Source organism: Muscardinus avellanarius, assembly GCF_963383645.1.
Source record: "Muscardinus avellanarius genome assembly, chromosome: 1".
Classification (NCBI taxonomy): domain Eukaryota; kingdom Metazoa; phylum Chordata; class Mammalia; order Rodentia; family Gliridae; genus Muscardinus; species Muscardinus avellanarius.
Window position 1 is genome coordinate 36,121,894 of NC_137786.1, and position 19,663 is coordinate 36,141,556.

General features: G+C 45.8%; 1 protein-coding gene across 1 annotated transcript; it reads left to right on the forward strand.

Moving 5' to 3' along the window:
- Positions 1 to 7,801: 7,801 nt before the first annotated feature.
- CARD6 (caspase recruitment domain family member 6) lies at positions 7,802 to 16,824 on the forward strand (the record flags this gene model as incomplete). The annotated part of the gene is made up of 3 exons (XM_080701508.1): positions 7,802 to 8,081; positions 11,943 to 12,494; positions 14,612 to 16,824. The coding sequence occupies 3 exons, from the start codon at positions 7,802 to 7,804 to the stop codon at positions 16,822 to 16,824; spliced, it is 3,045 nt and encodes a 1,014-aa protein (XP_080557634.1).
- Positions 16,825 to 19,663: the final 2,839 nt, after the last annotated feature.

Below are 19,663 nucleotides of genomic sequence, written 5' to 3' on the forward strand. Positions count from 1 at the left end.
GTCACTGGACTCAATTGATTCTCTTGCCTCAGCCTCCCATGGAACTGGGGACTACAGGTGCAGACCATCGTGCCCAGCTAATATTATCTTAATGCATGATGTATATTCCTAAATGTGTCTCTGTGTGTTTGACTCTTTTTTTTATGGTAGTGGGGACCCAGGGGAATTCTACCTTTGAGCTACAAACCCAGACCAGTTTTCTTATTTGAAAACATGGTCTCACTAGGTTGCTGAGAGCCTCACTAAATTGCTGAGGCTGGCTTTGAGCCCGTACTCTTCCTGTCTCCGTCTCCCAAGTCCTGGAATTACAGGCATGTGCCACCATACCTGCTGTGACTTTTAAGAAGGGTGTCATCTGCGTGTAATTTTTTAGGACTTAGAGTTTATCTTTAATATTGTTAGGATTTTTCTATATTGTCAGTCTCTGAAGTTTGTTTGTTTGTTTCTTTCTTTCTCTTTTTTTTTTTTTGTGGTCCTGGAGATGAAACTCAGGGGCATTCTACCTCTGAGATACACCCCTAGCCCTATTTTTTTATACTTTACTTTGAAACAGGGTCCCACTGACTTGCAAAGGGCCTCACCGAGTAGTAGCTGCTGCTGTCTGTGAACTGTGATCTTCCTGTCTCAGCTTCCCAAATGCTGGGATTACTAGCATGCACCACCACACTGGGCTCTAAAGTTCATTTTTTTAATGTTACATAATATTATGCAAATGAAATATTACATTGTATTCTTTCAGTTTCTGTTTATTAAGGCTGGTTTCAGGTTTTTCTGATCTGTGAAAGTGTAGATAAAAAACAGATAGTTTTTTTAAACTCAAAATTAAAAAAGTCTAGCAGGGCGTGGGGCGAACACTTGTAATTTTAGGAGGCTGAGTCAGGAGGATCACGGGTTGCAAACAGCCTCAGCTACTTGGTGAGGCCCTTTGCAGCTAAGTGAGACCCTGTTTCAAAATAAAGAATAAAAATAGGGCTGGGGGTGTGGCTTGGAGGTAGAATGCCCCTGGGTCCTATCACCTATGGGGGAGGGGCTTTGTGGGGCTGGGGGGGAGGGTAGTCTAATGAAAACAAAAGTAGCTGGGTGTGGTGGCTTGTCATTCTAGTACTTGGGAGGCTGAGACTGGAGTATCTAAGGTTCAAAGACAGCCTCCTTCAACAAGTAGTGAGCGTCTTATCAACCCAGTAAAATCCTGTTTCGAAGTAAAAAATAAAGTAGGACTGGGGAGTGTAACTCAGAGGTAGAATGAGCCTGGATTCAATCCTCAGTACCAAAATGTAAAAAATAAAATAAATAAAAACAGAAGTATTAAATAGTAGTATTTAAAGCAAAAAAGTATAAACCTTTCTACAATCATATCCCTAGAGATAACCAGTATTAAAATTTAGAGTATCTCTTAACTGTCTTTTTCTGTGTGAATATGTATGCACTCAGTATAAATAAATTATACACATATTAGGTTTTTTAAAAACAAAAATGGAGGCTGAAGATGTAGATTAGTGATAGAACACTTGCCTAGTATGTTACGGTTTGGGAGAATATGGTTGTGGGGAAACTGTTCCCCGGGGACCCCTGCCAGGGTCCCGGACACACTTTCCCCCAACCCATAACAAAACCCAAAACGACCAAAACCAGAAAAACCACGGGTTCTTGTCCTAAGCTAAGAATAAATATGCATAGCTTGGACAGTTGCTGAAGATTTAAATAAGTTTATTAAAAAGATAGAAATATAGAAAATAGAAATGCAGAAAATAGTTACAGCCCCATGCCAAAATGGCATGAGGGGGGAGGGTGGCCTGGGCCAAATCATCACTCCCAAGATACAGCACGTGGACCGGAATTTTTATACCCATGACTGATAAGTTGGGTCCTGCACTCATGTGACTTTGTGTCACATGACCTCTGCAGGGCAAGGGAGGGGCTGAAACCTCTGCGAGAATTGGGCGTTCCCGCAAGTAAACCCTCATCTCCTGAGATGCATACCTTGAAAAGGAGAGCCCGCGTCCTCAAGCTTCAGACAGGCGCGCGGGCTCCATGGTGCCTCGCCCTGATCTCCGGGAGAGCCGTGCCATTAAAACTTTACATGCCATGTGTACCGGACCTCTCTCGTGTTTTTCACACTCCGCCGTACGCACATTATTTTTATTTTACTCGCATTATTTTTTTATTTTACTTATCATTTGGTGCCGAACCAGGAGAACTCTTGGGTCCCTCCCCCTTTTATTTCTTTTTTTTTTTTCTCTCTTTTTATTTTTACTCTCTTTTTGAGCCCCGGACTCTCCGACCCGCCAGCAGCTCGACTGTGAGGTCCCACACCAGCGCTCCGCTTGCAGGTGTTGCTCCCACCACTGCCGCCACTGCTGCCCTGTGCCTGCCCGGACCGTAAGCCTTCTTCCCCAGCCCCGCGCTCTCCGGGAGAGCCGGCGGCCTTCTTCCCGCCCCGGGCTCTGCTGAGAGTCTGCGGCCATCTTTTCGGCCCCGCGCTCTGCTGAGAGCCGGTGGCCATCTTTCCGGCCCTGCGCTCTGCTGAGAGCCGGCAGCCTTCTTCCCACCCCGGGCTCTGCTGAGAGTCCACAGCCATCTTTCCAGCCCCGAGCTCTCCTGAGAGCTCGCGGCCATCTTTCCAGCCCCGAGCTCTGCTGAGAGCCGGTGGCCATCTTTCTGATCCCGCGCTCTGCTGAGAGTCTGCGGCCATCTTTCCAGCCCCGAGCTCTGCTGAGAGCTCGCGGCCATCTTTTCGGCCCTGCGCTCTGCTGAGAGCCGGTGGCCATCTTTCCGGCCCCACGCTCTGCTGAGAGCCGGTGGCCATCTTTTCCCACCTACGTGCTCTCTTCCGGAGCGCCGACGGCCATCTTCCACTGCCACCGCGGCCGCAGCCACCACCGCCGGGGCATGCAGGCTCCGCCGGCCGCCAGGCTGCCAGTTCCACCCGCCTGGAGCCAGGCTCCTTGGGTGATGCTGGCACCTGCTCTGCTTGCCGACGTCCTGCACAGGCCAGGACCTCTGCCTGCCGCTTGGACCTCCTAAAACCGCCGTTCCAGCTCGGCGCTCCAGTCACTGCCGGGACCTCTGGCCGATTTGCCCCGCTTGCCCCGAGCCAGGCTCATTGGGCGGCGCACAGCCGGCTTCGGTGTCCGCCACAGTCACCCGCACCAGGCGTAGCTCTACTCGCTGCTGCTGCTGCGTTTCGCCCGCCCAAGCCAGGCTCACTGGCGGTGCTCATCGGGGCCCAGCCTCAGCGACTGCTGCATGCCTGGAAGCCATTTTGTCTCCACGCCGCAAACTGGGCAAGCCATGCCGCCTGCGTGCCACCGTTTGATCCCACCTGCGCCAGCCATCAGTGCCGTCCACACCAGCCACCAGCATCTGCGAGCCCCAGCTCCACCGCGCCCCCAGCAGCTTCTCAGCGCTTCTTTCGCAGCCAGCGCTGGCTGGCAACACTTCAATCCGGTAAACTGCCTCCTTCCCTTGGTTAGCGGGTTCCGGACTTGGGTCTTCCGGTCCACTGGGACCCCAAAATCCAAGCGCTTGGTGACCCATTGTCCCCTGGTCCACTGGGACCACCCTGCGGATGACCAGGTCATCCTCCGGTTTTGAGAAGGAATGAAGACGTTCTTCCCTATCTCTTAACCTCCGTTTCCGAACGATTGAGCAGGGAAATCGGGGACGCCCATTTCCTGTTCTTCGTTTCTGCCCGTGAACCAATTATGGGAAGTCGAACCTTTATACTAGCAGATGCCCTGAGAGCCTGTCTGCCTTGATACGAGTTGGGAAATGGGTTGTGGTGGCCCAAGAATAGTTAGGAACTTTTATAAGCAGTCTGGTATCCCTCCAAATGCTCTCCCCCATCAGCTTCCATTTATTTTCCCGCCAGCTGCCATTTTGTGATGGCGCATAGTCGCTGCCTGGTGATGTCACAGTCGCCATCTTGGCCTGCGCCAGACTGCAATTTTGCTGGGCGGCCCGCTCGGGTGCGCCCTAGGTGCTGCGGGAAACGCCAGGCCGGGGCTGGGGCGACACTCTCTGTCTGCCCGTACGGAGTCCGCGTTGCCATTCTTGCTGGACACCCGTCCCGGGACGCGCTCTTTGTGAGTATAGGTCCGTCGCAGCTGACAGAACCTTAACATGGCATCTAAGTTTTAATTCCAGAGAGAAACAGGCGGAAATGGAGCGTACACTCCGACTTTGCCAAAAAGCAGATCCCTGGTAGCTGCCCTTCGGCTGGCGGTGGAGGCTCAGCCCTCTGGAGCGCCACCTAGGTGTGGAGGACTGCAATGACGACTACCTCCAGGAGCCTGCCTGAAGTGGGGCGAAGCCACGCCCACCAATCAGACTGTGCCCGGCGTGCGGCCAGGAGGGCCACTGGAACAGTGCCCTTGGAAAAGGCCCTTGCCTGTTCAAGCCTCCTCAAGCGCACATCACTAAGCTGTCCAGGGTAACCTCCAATTCGCACTGCAGCTATGCACCCACCTGCACCCCCTTCTGGGGGACTGGACTCCCGACTCCTCCCGGCCTGGGGCCCCTGACAATGCCCCTTGACAGCAGGAAGAAGCTAGAGGGTCCAACGTCATCTATTATCCCTACCATCAAAAGGCCGGGATGATAAGTTGGGTCCTGCACTCATGTGACTTTGTGTCACATGACCTCTGCAGGGCAAGGGAGGGGCTGAAACCTCCGCGAGAATTGGGCGTTCCCGCGAGTAAACCCTCATCTCGCGAGATGCATACCTTGAAAAGGAGAGCCCGCGTCCTCAAGCTTCGGACAGGCGCGCAGGCTCCATGGTGCCTTGCCCTGATCCCCGGGAGAGCCGTGCCATTAAAACTTTACATGCCATGTGTACCGGACCTCTCTCGTGTTTTTCACACTCCGCCGTACGCACATTATTTTTATTTTACTCGCATTAATTTTTATTTTACTTATCAATGACCTCCATCTTGTTTACATAATTTTGACATGGTGAACGTCCCTGTAAGGTACTGTAAGACCCCCGCCGAGGGAAGACCCTCAGTCAGCCTCGGGATAAGCGACGACAGCAAGAACACACGAGAAATTTTATCCTCCTTGATGCAAAAGCAAAAGGGTTTATTAAAGAGCCAGTGCACTGGGGCCGACCCGAATAGGAGTTTGGCCCCGAGCCACTGAAACTGAGGGTATTTATAGGGAAAAGACCACTAGTTAGGGGGGGTTTGGGCTAAATTGCATGTGTTTACAGAAAATTACAGAATCATTTGAAAATTACATTCTGTAGTCAAGAGTTAGATAATACCAGGTGCAGTCAGTAAGCTCCCAGGTCAAGGCGCTCTGACTCAGTCAGTATAGATAAGATGGGGTGGGCTTATCGCACATTTTACATTCCTAAGCTGTGAGCTGCAGTAAAATATACTTTTTCTTTTTAACTATTAGCTGGCTGTTTTAACTATTAGCTAGCTGCTAGGGGCTTATGATTTTTTCTCTAAATGGAGTCTTTCAGTACCTCCCCTTATCCTGTAAGGTACCTCCCCCAGCAAGGTGTAGCAAAGTGTCTCCTTTCATGAAGGTTGACCCCTCCTACCATCTTAGCTGGCTTATCATGTAAATCTGTCTTTAGATAGAGAAAGGCCTGGTTCTCTTCTCCTATTGACTTGTTAATTACTTTTAGCTATGTTAATTTACATCGGAATAGTTGCCTGCTTTTAGGCAGAAATCAAGTCCTTGCACAGATTTGCCCCTCACCCAATTTTTGAAATATTAATAATCATAGCTGTCTCAAATCTTCCTAGGCCATTCCCAATACTGGTACATAGTATGTACTGCATCTTTTTAAACAGTTCTTTGTGTTATAGTGAAATATGTTGCAGTGTGGGATGATATGGGTGTGGGAAAACTGTTCCTGGGGACCCCTGTTAGGGTCCCAGACACAATTTCCCTCAAACCACAACAAAACCACAAACAAAAACAGAAAAACTGTGGGTTCTTGTCCTGAACTCAAAGTAAAAACACATTAGCCTGGATTCTTGCTGAAGATTTAAAGAAGTTTATTAAAAAGATAGAAATACGGATGTGGTGGTGCATGCTTGTAATCCCTGGGCTTGGGAGGCTGAGACAGGAGGATCGCACAGGTTCGAAGCCAGCCTCAGCTACTTAGTGAGGCTCTCAGCAACTTAGTGAGACCCTGTTTTCAAGTAAAATAGAAAATAGGTCTGGGAGTGTAGCCTGGAGGTAGAAAGAAAGCCTCTGTGTTCCACCCCCAGTACTACCAAAAAAAAAAAAAAAAAGATAGAAATAAGGAAGATAGTTACAGCTCCATGCCAGAATGGCATGGTGAGGGGTTGTTCAAATGAATGTCCCACCCAGGATACAGCACATGGACTGGACTTTTTATACCCATGACCTCCATCTTGTTTACATAATTCTGAAGTAGTAAACGTCCCTGTAAGTTTCCTCCCCCAGCAAGGTGTGGCGAGGTGTCTCCTTTCACGAAGGTCGAAGGTCGACCCCTCCTCCCATCCTAGCTAGCTTATCTAATCATGTAGATCTGTCTTTAGACAGAGAAAGGCCTAGTTCCCCTCTCCTTGGTAATTACTTTTAGCTAAGTCAATCTAAGTTTCAATAGCTGTTTGCTTCCTGACCAAAGCCAAGCCTTTCTCTCTCCAGGCCTGCCGCCATTTTGACACAATTATTTCTGAAATATATCTACTAATAATCAGAGCTTTCTCAAATCTTCCTAAGCCATTCCCAATACTGGTACACTTTGGTGTTTCACTGCTGACATATAAACATTTATTCCTCAAATCCTCATGATAAGTTGGGTCCTGCACTCCTGTGACTTTGTGTCACATGACCTCTGCAGGGCAAGGGAGGGGCTGGAACACCCCCCCCCCCCCCCCCGCGAGAATTGGGCGTTCCCGCGAGTAAAACCCCCATCTTGGGAGATGCATGGCTTGAAAAGGAGAGCCCGCACCGCGTCCTCTAGCTTCGGACAGGCACTCGGGCCCCACAGTGCCTCGCCCTGATCCCCAGGAGAGCCGTGCCATTAAAACTACATGCCACGTGTACCGATCTCTCTCGTGTTTTTCACACTCCGCCGTACTCATGTATTTTTATTTTACTCGCATTAATTTTTTATTTTACTTATCACCTCAATTTATGAAAATACAGGTTATTTTCAGTTTTCTGCTATTTTAAGCAACATTGGAATGCAGCTTTTCATACATACATCTTTGGGCATTTGTCTGATAACTTCCTTCATATAATTTCCTGAAGTATAATTTCTGATTTGAAGGGTATGACTTTTTATTTTTATCTAACTTATTTGCTTAGTGCTCCATATTGCCAGATCGCCCTACAAAAGTCAATTAATCTACATTCTTATTATCACAGCCTAGGTCTCAGATCCGGGAGTCTTTAGTGCAATCTACAGTTCAAGGGAGGTTTCTTGGAGGAGGCAACTCCCAGGCTGAGTGTAACTGATCCTGCAAAGCCAACAGAAGAGTAGGGCAGGTTATGTCCCTCTGTGGGTAGAGCACTAGGAGGCCCCGTATGCTAGGTACTCTTCCCGGAACCAAAAAAAAACTCTGTGTGTGTGTGTGTGTGTGTGTGTGTGTGTGTGTGTGTGTGTGTGTAAAGCCACAAGAAGCCAGGCTCAGATTTCCTTGCTGTGCTTATTTCGATCTGCAGCCTTCCAACACTAGGTGTCATTGACATATTCTGCTTTTGTGAAACTGCAAAATATGCTAGGTCTCTCCCGGCCCCCAACATGCTCTTCTTTGTTTATCTGTCAGAGTGACTTCCTACTTCTGCTTCCTGATTTGTGAAAGCAGAAGCAATGGCTGAGAGTGCTCCCTCTGAGATCATAGAAAGACAAAGAAAAACATTGCTTAAAATCCTCCAGCAAGACCCTGATTCTGTCCTAGACTCATTGACCTCTCGGAGGCTGATTTCCGAGGAAGAATATGAGACTCTAGAGAAAGTTTCTGATCCGCTGAAGAAAAGTCGGAAGCTGTTAATTTTGGTTCAGAAAAAGGGAGAGGTGAGCTGTCAATATTTTCTCCAGTGTTTTTTAAATACTTTTCCAGAGTCAGCTACTGCTTGGAGCTTAAGGAATGGTAAGTTGAATTTTTACACTTTGGGCTTACGGGTAAGAGGGCAGATTTTCTGAAAAAAGTAAAGTTATTGCCTTTTTATTTTTATCTTTCTCTCAGAGATAATTTCCACCAAAATATGAAATGGGAGAAAGTGCACAGAAATTTTAAAAGCAGGAAACAATGTGTCTTACTCTTTTAGAGGACAAGTAATTTGTTGTTCAGGCTATACCAAAATTTTCAGTTGTTTGAGTGCTACCACGAAGGGCTCATTATTCTGGCATGACAGCTTCAAGTCCCACAGTTGGAAAGAGAATAGTGTTAATAGTGGCATGATCTGGGCTTCTTTTTTTTAGATAAGTGAATTCACCCATGTTAACAGCTCCAGGCCCTCAAGGACATTGGTCACTTAGGCTAGGCATTGTGAAAATACGGAAAAAATAAGTTTTAATGTGGTGAGATAGCAGATCAATAGTTTTATTTACTCTGTGGTAAGAATGTCAGCAGAAGGAGGAAGGTCACTGTAAAATTGTAGAAAAATGCGGGGTGCCCCACTAGCATAGAGACACGCCGAGATCCATAATAAATTACGAGAGGCTTTATTCGTGGGGGGTCAACCCCCAGCCCCCGCGTGGCCGCGGGGGCCGGTGGCCGGCGGGAGAATGCCTCCCTCCCTCTCCGGGTCCTCTCTGAACTCTCCTCTTCCGGGGCGGGAGGTCCCCGGAATTGCAGGCTCTACCTCCTAGCTCTCGGCCCTGCCCCCACTTTACATTCCGACCTCTTTGACTCAGGGGTGCAGAAGGGCTTTGACTAAGGGGTTGCAGAAGGGCGTGGTTTTTGCTCATCTAGCGGCTTCATGCTGATATTGGGCGACGTCAATCAAGGGCCCCAGTCAAAGGCCCCAGGTCGGGAGAGGTCGGAATTTGAGCCGCCGGAAGGGAGCAGGTGGCTGTTGGAGTTGGAGGTTACCCTGGAGAGCTCGGTGACCGGTTTGCTTTGAGGAGACTAACAGGCAAGGTGCTATTAAAGAAAAAGAAAATTGTGAGAACGGAACCCAGGCTGGGCAGAAGCCCTTTTAGACACAAGGCAGTCACTAGATCTACTAACTTAAATAGCAACATTTTCCTGAGGAGAACGTCTATCGCCCCTTTAGCAGTTTTTTATTAGATCAGAGTTATTAATAGCAGCAACTCCCGAAGCAGACCCACACCACTCTTTTCAGCATTGAGTGAGTATGGATTTGTCTGGTCAAACAAACACCTGTTACTGCATTAGGAGCGTCGGTATCAGTTATCCATTTTAGAAGTTTAATACTTAGGCAATTTGGCATCCGAGGAGGGAGAGCACCATAGTATGTAAACAAGTGGACCTGCTAAAATATAAACATCAAAGAGAGTTATGTCGAGAGAAATAAAGTTTAGTGGATCCCAACACCGTGCAAGAGAATTTGTCCCTGGAGCTGTTGTAACAGAGCCCTTTTAGATATGGCCTAAGCTGTGGGCAGAGGCTGGAGGGCTTGCCTCATCATCCTGAACCGAGACTTGAGAAGGAAACTAAGGCCTGAAAGATCGAGCAGGCCACCAAAGAGGAAACTGGCTTACCCTGTACCTGCAGTTACCCTGGGCCAGCAAGGAAGATGGAAGAAGGAGGACGAGGAATTCCAGGAGCTGTCAGTCCTTGGTCAGACCAGATAGGGCCAGCGGCGGGTCCTTGTCCAGAAGGGTAGACCCCCTGTAGTGAGGTACCTGAGGTCCACCGCTTTTTAAAGGACATTCGCCTTTCAATGGCCATATACTCCACACCTGAAGCAGGCTCCTGGAGGTGGTTGTCTTTACTGTCGTCCTCTCCTGGGTGGCGCTTGCCACCCAGAGAGCTGGCCTTTCTCCTCCGGCCTCAGGGCTGCAATCAGGGCCTGGGACTGTAAGTCCGCCATCTGACGAAGATGGAGAGTGCGCTCTGCTTCGGCCTGTTCCTCTCTGGAATTAAAGACTTTAAATGCCATGTTCATCAAGTCTCGAATAGGAGTCTGTGGGCCATCCTCAACTTTCTTTAGCTTTTTTCTTATATCAGGAGCCGCTTGCCCAATGAAATGGGTGGCCAATATGATCGAGCCTGCCTCAGAGGATGGATCTAGACGGGTATAGCGCGTAAGGGCCTCTTGCAACCGATTAAGAAAAACTGCTGGGTTTTCATTTGGACCCTGGGTGATTTCCCTGAGCTTATCATAATTAACCGCCTTATGGGAAGCATCTCGCATACCATCAAGAAGACATTGTATCATATAATTTCTCATTTCTATTCCCTCCTTTACATTATAATTCCAGTGGGGCTCCTCAGATGGAATTGCAGCCGTACCAATAGGAAGCCCTGGATCTGTTAAATGACTCTGGTCAGCCCTCTCTCTGGCTGCCTTCAGGATCCGATCACGTTCATCTGGAGTTAGAGAAGAGGTTAGAATGACATGCAAATCCCGCCAAGTTAGATCATATGCCTGCACAATATGCTGGAATTCCTTGATAAAACCAGGAGGATTGGAAGAAAAGGACCCCAATCTCTTTTCTAGTTGAGTGAGGTCAGGAAGGGAAAAAGGAACATGGACCCGAATCACCCCTTCTGCTCCAGCCACTTCGCGAAGTGGGGCCAGGAGAGAGGAAGATGGGGCTTGTAACCCAGCTGGGTCAGACCCCGGCCCCCATGTTTTATTGCAAGATGGCTGCTGTGGGTCTGCAGAATTGTAAGCCTGTGACCCAGAATGGCCACCAGGTGGCGCCTGTGAGTTGCCACGTGGTGTCCAAGATGGCGGCTGTGACTGGCGGGATACTCCAGCCAGCATGCCCTGGGCAGCAGTAGAGCCGGTAGAGGGAGAAAACAGGAAATGCAGCCGCCAGAAGGGCTGTAAATATTCGAGGTCACACCATTTTGCTGACCGGGTGCAATATTCACTGAGAGCCATCAGCGTCCTAGAGTCTAGCGTGCCCACGGCAGGCCATCGAATGTCATTGGCCAAATTATATGTCGGCCAGATCTTAGTACAAAGAGAAATAAGTCTCTCTGGGGACAGTTCCCCTGAGAATCCCAGAGCCTGCAGATTAGATAACACACGGCCCAGCGGGGATTGAGAATCGATCTCAATCTTAGATGGCTGACTTCCCCCCATGAGTTGTAAGTGGGCGAGCGAGAACAAAGGCAGGAAACTCCAGCGTCCCAGGGCCCTGCCTAGTTCGGTACAGAGCAGGTGTGACCGAGAAAAGACGTCTCTTGTCTCTTTCACACCTCGCAACCGTCCTGGACGGTCGGAGAACTGGAGGACACCGGTACCGGATTTTACAGCAGTCAGTCAGTCAGAACCCTCCGAGTTAGGCAGAACCCACTTAGTTCCTTAAGAGGAAGCTTACCGCCGAGAGAGGCTGCTGTGGAGATTTGGCCTGAAGATGGCTGCGAAAAGTTTTTTAAAAATGGCCGCCGACTCCTAGGATTGGTTAGGAATGGAAAGTGGGCGGGAGTAAAGATGGCAGGGCCTCCAGCGAGGCCATGAGGTGGGAGGGGTCAAATATGGCGGGGCCTCCAGTGAGGCCATGAGGGGGGAGGGGTTAAAGAAACATGGCGGCTCCTCAGTGATTACACGTGGGCCAAAGATGGCGGGCTTTCCCCCCACAGTGAAATAAAGAAGAGGGATTACATGGTGCAGCCTCAGCTACTGGGTAGGAGTCTGAGGCAGGAGCATCGCTTGAGCCCAGGAATTCAAGGTCAGCCTGGGAAACAGGTTGAGACCCTTTCTCAAAAGAAAAAAATTGATGCTTTGAGGACTTGAAACTCAAGTTATCTTATAAATTCTTATTAATTTGAAATAAAAACCAAATTATCAAATCTTCTTGTTCTTTTCAGAGTTTTTAAAACACGACAATATAACACCTCCCCAGTCAATAGGGGTAAGCAAAACTTCAAGAGATACTTTTTCCCCTGGAAAAAGCAAAGCTGAGAATCCTGAAAGTGCGGTGTCCTCCAAAGAGAAAGAACACTTGGATTTGGAAATCTCTGAATTATTCAGGGACAAGAATACCAGTTACAAGGAAACTACTTTGTCCTCCAGGGGATATGAGGACTATGACACCCCCAATGTCATATTGCCATATTCAACTGAAAAAGCCGAGTGTGGAATTCCAGCAACTATTACGTACTTAAAGGATAGACAGAGATATGAGGAGCCAGATGATTCTTTATACTTAGGAAGAGAGGAATACCAAGAATCTGTTGGGCACCTTGAAGATGCAAATGCTACCGTGGAAGAGGGAGACTCTGATGGCTCCATGCACACTGTATATGATGGTAAAGAGGACCCTGAGCATTCAGAAGCCACGGGATTCTCTGAGGAAGAACACATTTATGAGGATTCAGAAACCAGCCTCTCCCTGGAGGAGGAGGATGAACTTATGGAAGGTATGGTGGTCTTTTATCTATATCTTATCTACTCTTAGCCTATTCAGTGATCTTAAATTCAGATACTATGATTTTTAATTATAGAATTTCTTTCTTTTAATCATTCTATTTTTCTGAGAATTTCTACTTCATAATCCATTATAGGATTATTTTACAGTTATGAGAATAGGTTAAGATAGCTACCTTAAAATTCTTATGTGCTAAAACTACTATCTGGGTTATATTGGGATTAATCTCTATTGATTGAACAGAGGTTATATTTCCTGTCTCTTACTTTATATATTAACTTTGGATTGTGCCCTACTCATTGTTTATAAAGGGTTATAAAGACTCTAGGTTGTTATATTTCTTTAAGAATATGGATTTTTATTTTTATTTTTCTGTTTAGTTCCCCATTTACCTGACTCAACTCAAATTCAAAATTGATTTTCCCTTTTAGTGAGTAGCAACTAGGGTCTCTGTTTTATTTTTGTCTTAGTTATTATGATGAATTTTGAATTTACAAAATTGGTAATATTTCCTTCTAGATATTATTGCTTGATTTTTATTACTCATCTCTGTGCTTAATTAGATATATCCTGTTTCTGTATGAACATATACTCTTTTTCTCCTATCTGTTCCATTGAGCATCATTATAACCTTGCCAACACTAGATATCTAATTTTTGTGCTAAAGACCTGGAGGATTGTTGAACTAAGGCAAAGTATGAAGCAAGTGAAAAAAGTAAAGTTTTCCTGCAAACCATCCTCTCACAGCTTGCTCTGGACACTCTCTATACTAGCATCAATTCTCTCCTTACTTTCTTTCCTCAACACATATACTAGTTCAAGCAACTTTAATACTACCCAAGCCAGGCATGGTAGTACACTCTTGTAATCCCAGCATTTGGGAGGCTGAGACCAGAGGATCGCGGTTCGTGGGCAGCCTCAGCTACTTAGCGAGGCCCTCTGCAACTCAGCAAGACTCGGTTTCAAAATAAAAGAATAAAAAAATAGGACAGGGGGTGTAGCTCAGAGGTTAATGCCCCTGGGTTTCATCCCCAGACCCACACACACACAAAAGACTACCCAAGTACCCCCTCTGCACCTCCCCAAGAATTAACCTAGATAATCCTTTATACATGTGTATAGTTATATAATTAATAGGTTTTTAATTTATTTTTGTGGTACTGGGGATTGAATTCTATCACTGAGATATACCCCTAGTCAATTTTGTTGTTGTTGTTGTTGTTGGTACTAGGGGTGGAACCAAGAGGCTTTCCACCTCTGGCTATACTCCGAGACCTGTTTAATATTTTATTTGGAAACAGGGTCTCACTAAGTTGCTGAGAGCCTCACTAAGTACCTGAGGCTAGCTTTGAACCTGTGTGATCCTCCTGTCTCAGTCTTTCAAGTGCGGGGATTACAAGCGTGTGCCACCACGCCCAACTACCTTTAGTCATTTTAAACTTTTTATTTTGAAACAGGATCTTGGTAAGTTACTGTACACTGGCTTGGAAACTGTGATCCTCTTGTCTCAGCCTCCCAAGTACTGGGATTACAGGCTTGTGTCACTGTGCCTAGCAGGCTTTGCATTGTTGAATACAAACATTACCTGAAAAAGAAAGAGGAAATGGAAAACCTAAATTATCATCCATATCAATGATTAAGTAATGGTCCAACCAAGCCATGGAATACCATGAAGTGGCTAAATGATATATATTCCAAATCTTCATATATAAATCTGTATATGTTGATTTGGAAGAATTTGTTAGGAATATCCTCAAGTAGAAAGAGGTTGAAGAATCATTTGTTGGTCTATCGTTTATGCAAAAATAAAATAGCACTCATTAAGTAAAACTGTATATTTCTATAGCATTCACTAAGTAAAACTATATATTTTTATACATAGTTATATACTTGCATAGAAAAAGAATGGGAAATAAATGTACAGTACCATATTGATCAATCTCTTAGAAGGATATAGGAGAGGCAGGATAGTTAAATGGTATTTTCATTTTATTTGTATCGTTTCATCATTTTGCAGTGAAAATAGCAGTTGCTTATTTAATTTTAAAAGTATGTAAAGGAAACTTAAATTCCACACACAATATTCATTGAGTTTCTTCTTCTTTGCAGAAAGAAAAAAGGCATTTAAAGATGTACTGTCCCTTTTGAACATGGATAGAAGCAGAAAGCTTCTGCCAGATTTTGTTAAACAATTCTCCTTAGATCGAGGACACGGGTGGACCCCTGAGACTCCAGGAGAATTAGTCTGGAATTTCCTGATGAAAATTCAAGCACTGGATGTGACCGCCAGGGATGTAGTCCTTAGGCACAGAGCTCTGGATGAAGCTAGTGAAGAGGAATTGCTGATGAGAGTGGAAAATTTAGAAATTCAAGACACGCACACCATGAATCCCCTTGATGTCATCTGTGCCTCCCTGCTGTGCTCAGCCAGCTCTCTGCAATGTGAAGTCATGTCAAATATGTATAAATGCCAGTTTGCTCTTCCCCTGCTGCTGCCGGACGTGGAAAACAACAGATGCCTCCTAATGCTGGGGGCCATGAAGGACATCGTGAAGAAGCCATCAGCACTGTCCTCAGGAGCGCCCACAGGGGATCAAGAAGAGTTGCTGCATCTCACAAAGATGCCTATCATCTCTTTCGTGCGTCTAGGGAGTTGTGGTTTTTCCAAGTCTAGAATTCTCAACAGACTGCTCAGCCCTGCCCAAAAGAAACCACATAAAATCTTCCTTCACCAGGATCTATCTGTTCCAGGGCCTCCCCGGCAAATCTCTGATGGCCTGGTAGAAATGGCCTGGTGTTTTCCTGCTGGTGATAACCTAAAGGAAAGCCCTAGTGTTTTCCAACAGCCTGTGGCAGTGGCTAACCTCCGTGGAGATCTAGAAGGCTCTTGGACACAGTTTGGATTTTTGATGGAAGTTTCCTCAGCCATGTTCTTTTTCACTGACAGCCTAGGCCAGAAGGAATGGGATTTGCTGATGTTTTTAGGAGAAGCTTCTACTGAAAGATGCTACTTTGTCCTCAGTCCCCAGGCCAGGGAGAGTGAGGAGGCTGAGCTTTTCCAGAGGACCCTGGAACTGAAGCCATCACAGCTTCTATTTTGGGAGGGGGATGAAGATGCTGATAGAAGGGAGAGCCTGGAAGGTCTTCAAGCTGCCATCCAGGAAGTGATGGCCTGTTCACTCAGATATGTGTCCCTGGAGGACATGGCCTTCCTTGCCAGGGAGTTGGGGATTCATGTAGACAAAGACTTTGAGAACGCTCAAGGGATTCAAGTTTCCCTTAGTGAACACATGGCTGTAACAGCTGAGGATGAAGGAATACCAAGACACAGTCTGCCAAAAAGCTCATCTGAAAGCCAAGCTCTGATGTCTGGAGGCGAAGTCAGCCAGAACCTTCAGAAGGTTTACCCCTCTCCAGCATTCATGCCCCATCCAAGAAACTCGTGGCCCTTGCCAACCAGAGTTGGAGGTAACTTGAACCATGGTTTTTTAAAATCTCCCTGGGTTGTGGGCTCTCACTTTGGGTCAGAGCAGAGGTCTAAGTGGTTCCGTCCCTTTCCCTTTTGGAATACAAGGATCCGTAGCAGAGGTAAAAGTTGTGGTATTAAATATTTCCAACCCCAGAGATTTTATTCTGGCCCAAGATTTGCAAAAACTTCAAGTACCTCCCATGGACATCACTTCAATGGAACATTTGGGACACCCCCAAGACTCCTTTCTGAGCATATATGGACCTGTCCAGAGAGACCACAGACAACAGGAGCTTGTGTGAGGTCTAGGGCGGTAGTCTCCCTGGGAAGTCACTCATATTCCAGGGGGTCACAGCCAGCAGGAACAGAAGGGAAGCCACAGCCTGGACAGACCCAGGCCCAGGGAACACAGCTAACCAAAGCAGGAAAATCAATGCGAACAACACCCCGTAATGCAGATCCACACCATCAGTCCTCTCAGCCAGCAGCAAACATACAAAAGCTGGAAAGACCCGCTTCTCAGCAAAGAGCCCAACTGTTGGTCCAGGGCGGGCCTGCACATCCAGCTTTCCTAACAGGGTCCCATTCGATGTCCAAAAGCAAACTTTCACCCAACTCTCAGTTAAAGACCCATCAATCCAAGCCAGCTCAGGTCAAGAACTTCCAGCCCAACCCCTCCCAACCCACGCCTTCTCAACCAAAACCCTTTCAGAAAAAACCCTCTAGGCCTCCGCCCTCCCAGGCTAAGCCTTCTCAGTCCAGACCCACCCAACCGAAATCATCCCAGGCCAATCCTTCACAGGGCAGGGCAAACCAACCAAGAACGGGGGCCAAAAGGGCAGGGAAGCACTAAGGAGTGCACTCCAGAGCCCTGAAATGAGTCTTTACCATTCCTGGCAGAGACCTCTCTTTCCCTTTTCTACCTTGTGCTGTTACTTACTGGGCAATTCTTTCCCGGTCTCCGAGGCGAACACTGTCTCATGTGTTTTCAAAATCTCTTCCCGGGAGCCGGGCATGGTGTGCATACTTGTAATCCCAGCATTTGGAGGCTGAGATAGGAGGATGGCGGTTGGTGAACAGCCTCAGCTATGTAGTGAGATCCTTTGCAATTCAGTGTGACCCTGTTTCAAAAATAAAAAGAATAAAAAAAAGAAAAATAGGACTGACTGGGACTGTAGCTTGGAGGTACAATGCCCCTGGGTTCCATCCCCAGTACCGGGGGGGGGGGGATCTCTTCCGGGTACTGCATTGATCCTTCCTCAGAAGAGGCTGTTAAAGCCAGGCATGGTGGCACACCCTTATAATCCCAGTACTAGGGAGGCTTAGACGAGGATCACCTGTTTGCAGCCAGCCTCAGCTATTTAGTTAGGCCTTCCGCAACTTAGTGAGACCCTGTTTCAAAATAAAGAATAAAAAATAAGGCTGGGGATATAGCTCGGAAGTAGAATGCCTCCCCAGTACTACCATAAATAAATAAATAAATAAAATAAAAAAAGAAGTGGTTATTAGTGCTGGGTGTGGTGGTTCATGCCTGTAATCCCAGTACATGGAAGGCTGACACAGGAGAATTGCAGGTTTGAAGACAGCCCCAGCAACTTATCGAGACTATAAACAATCTAGCAAGACCCGGTTTCAAAACAAAAAGCAAAAGTGGCTGGAGATATAGCTGGGAGGTTGAATACCCCCGGGTTCAACCCCTAATCTCCAGTAACCCCCCCACCTCACAACACACACAACACACACACAAACACACACACACACATACACACACACACACACACACACACGAGAAAAAATAGGTAGATAGCACAGAGAGAGAAAAAGCGGCTGTCTTCTAAATGAGAATTTTATTTTCTCTTTGAGTAGTTCTATACTGAGTGGTATTTAGTAATATTGATTAAATACTCATTACATTTTAATGTTCTGGTGTACTGCATACATCAACGTATTTTATCTCATTTTGTCTTCACAATGATCTTGTGATATTGTTAGATGATTATGATATTGTAATATTACTAGATGATTTGTTGTGATGCTGTTAGACGATTTCACTTATGAGAAAATGTAGACTCAGAGGAAGGTCTTGCCTGAGGTCCTCTGGCTCCCAGCCCCGGTGCATCCCGCTCTGCCACACTTCCTTTACTTCAAGGTGAGGTGGTCCCCTCCTGTCATTCCTTAACCGCCTTGCATTTCGGGATCTTGCATCACTATATAAAAAGAGAAAATAAAAATGGTAAAAATCTACATATTTTAGGATTTTCCTGTTTAACTTAACCCTTCCCCAGATTTAAAAATTAAAAAAAAACATTTATACTGCCATCTTCTGGATCTTTTGAGTGCTTGCATGTTAACATGAACCTAGATAATTAAAATCAGGTAGGCCTCTTTCTAATCTTGGGTTGACATATTAAACTTTATATACAATGTTTTCCCTTAAAAGGGAAAAGACAATAAAAATATATTTTAATTTAATTGGGAAAGTATTTTTTTAATATATCAAATATGGAGGCTAAAAGTAAATGTGTTCTGTAGTCAGAATTGTTTGTTGTTAGAGGCTGGAGAAAAACATAGCAGTTAAACTTTATATGAATTCAGTAGCCTCCTTCTGATCATTAACTTCAACCTCTTCCTATCTTTTCCATTTTTTTCATTTTTAAGATTAAGCAATGATAAAGATTTTTGGCAAAAATGCTTCTATTTCCAGTAAAAGTATAAATTATTATAGCCCTTTGGTAAGGCAATTGGATGTATTTTAAAAAAAATAAAAACAAAATGCATGTGACTTTTTACCCAGGACATTTACTTTATGAATTTATCTTACATATATTATTGTTAATGTATACAAAGGTGGATATAGGTAAAAGTTGTATATTATTATATTGTTTATAAAAGATTAGAATTTACTTAAGGATGCTTAAGTAAATATCTTATACCTATGTAATATAATTTAAAAATATATAGATGGTTGTAACATGCTGGTAACAATTGTTATTTTAAGAGTTTCATAATATGTTTTAAATATTTTTTCCTAGAACAGGGAGATGCCATGTAAAATAAATACTACTCATATATGTACAAAATAAGATCTATTGTACGTGTGTGTGTGTGTGTGTGGTGCTGGGGATCCCAGAGCCTCAGAAGTGCTAGGCAAGTGAGCATCACAGAGCCACACCCCTGTCCTCACTCTTCATATTTTTTATGCCAGATATGTATGCAGAAAAGCCTATATTTGGGTTTCTGACATTCAAAGAGTAGTGAACTCAGATTTTATAAAAGGGAACACAGGGTATAGTATATAATTTTAGCTTTATGGTCTATAATACAAAAAATGACATAAAATTTTAATGTAAGTGGTTATGTGTTGTTTCTACTCAAAAGGAAGAAAAAGAAAGAAAGAAAGAAAGAAAGACTCAGTGCTCTGTGAAATCCATACTGTGAGGCTAAATTTATTGTGCAATGTCATTTTGCTTACATCCAACCTTTATTTTATTTTATTTTTTTTGGTGGTACTGGGGGTGGAACCCAGGGGCTTTCTACCTCCGGGGTATACTCCCAGACCTATTTTATACTTTTATGTGGAAACAGGGTCTCAGTTGCTGAAAGCCTCACTAAGTAGCTGAGGCTGGCTTTGAACCTGTGCAATCCTCCTGTCTGAGCCTCCCAAGCGCGGGGATTACAAGCGTGTGCCACCA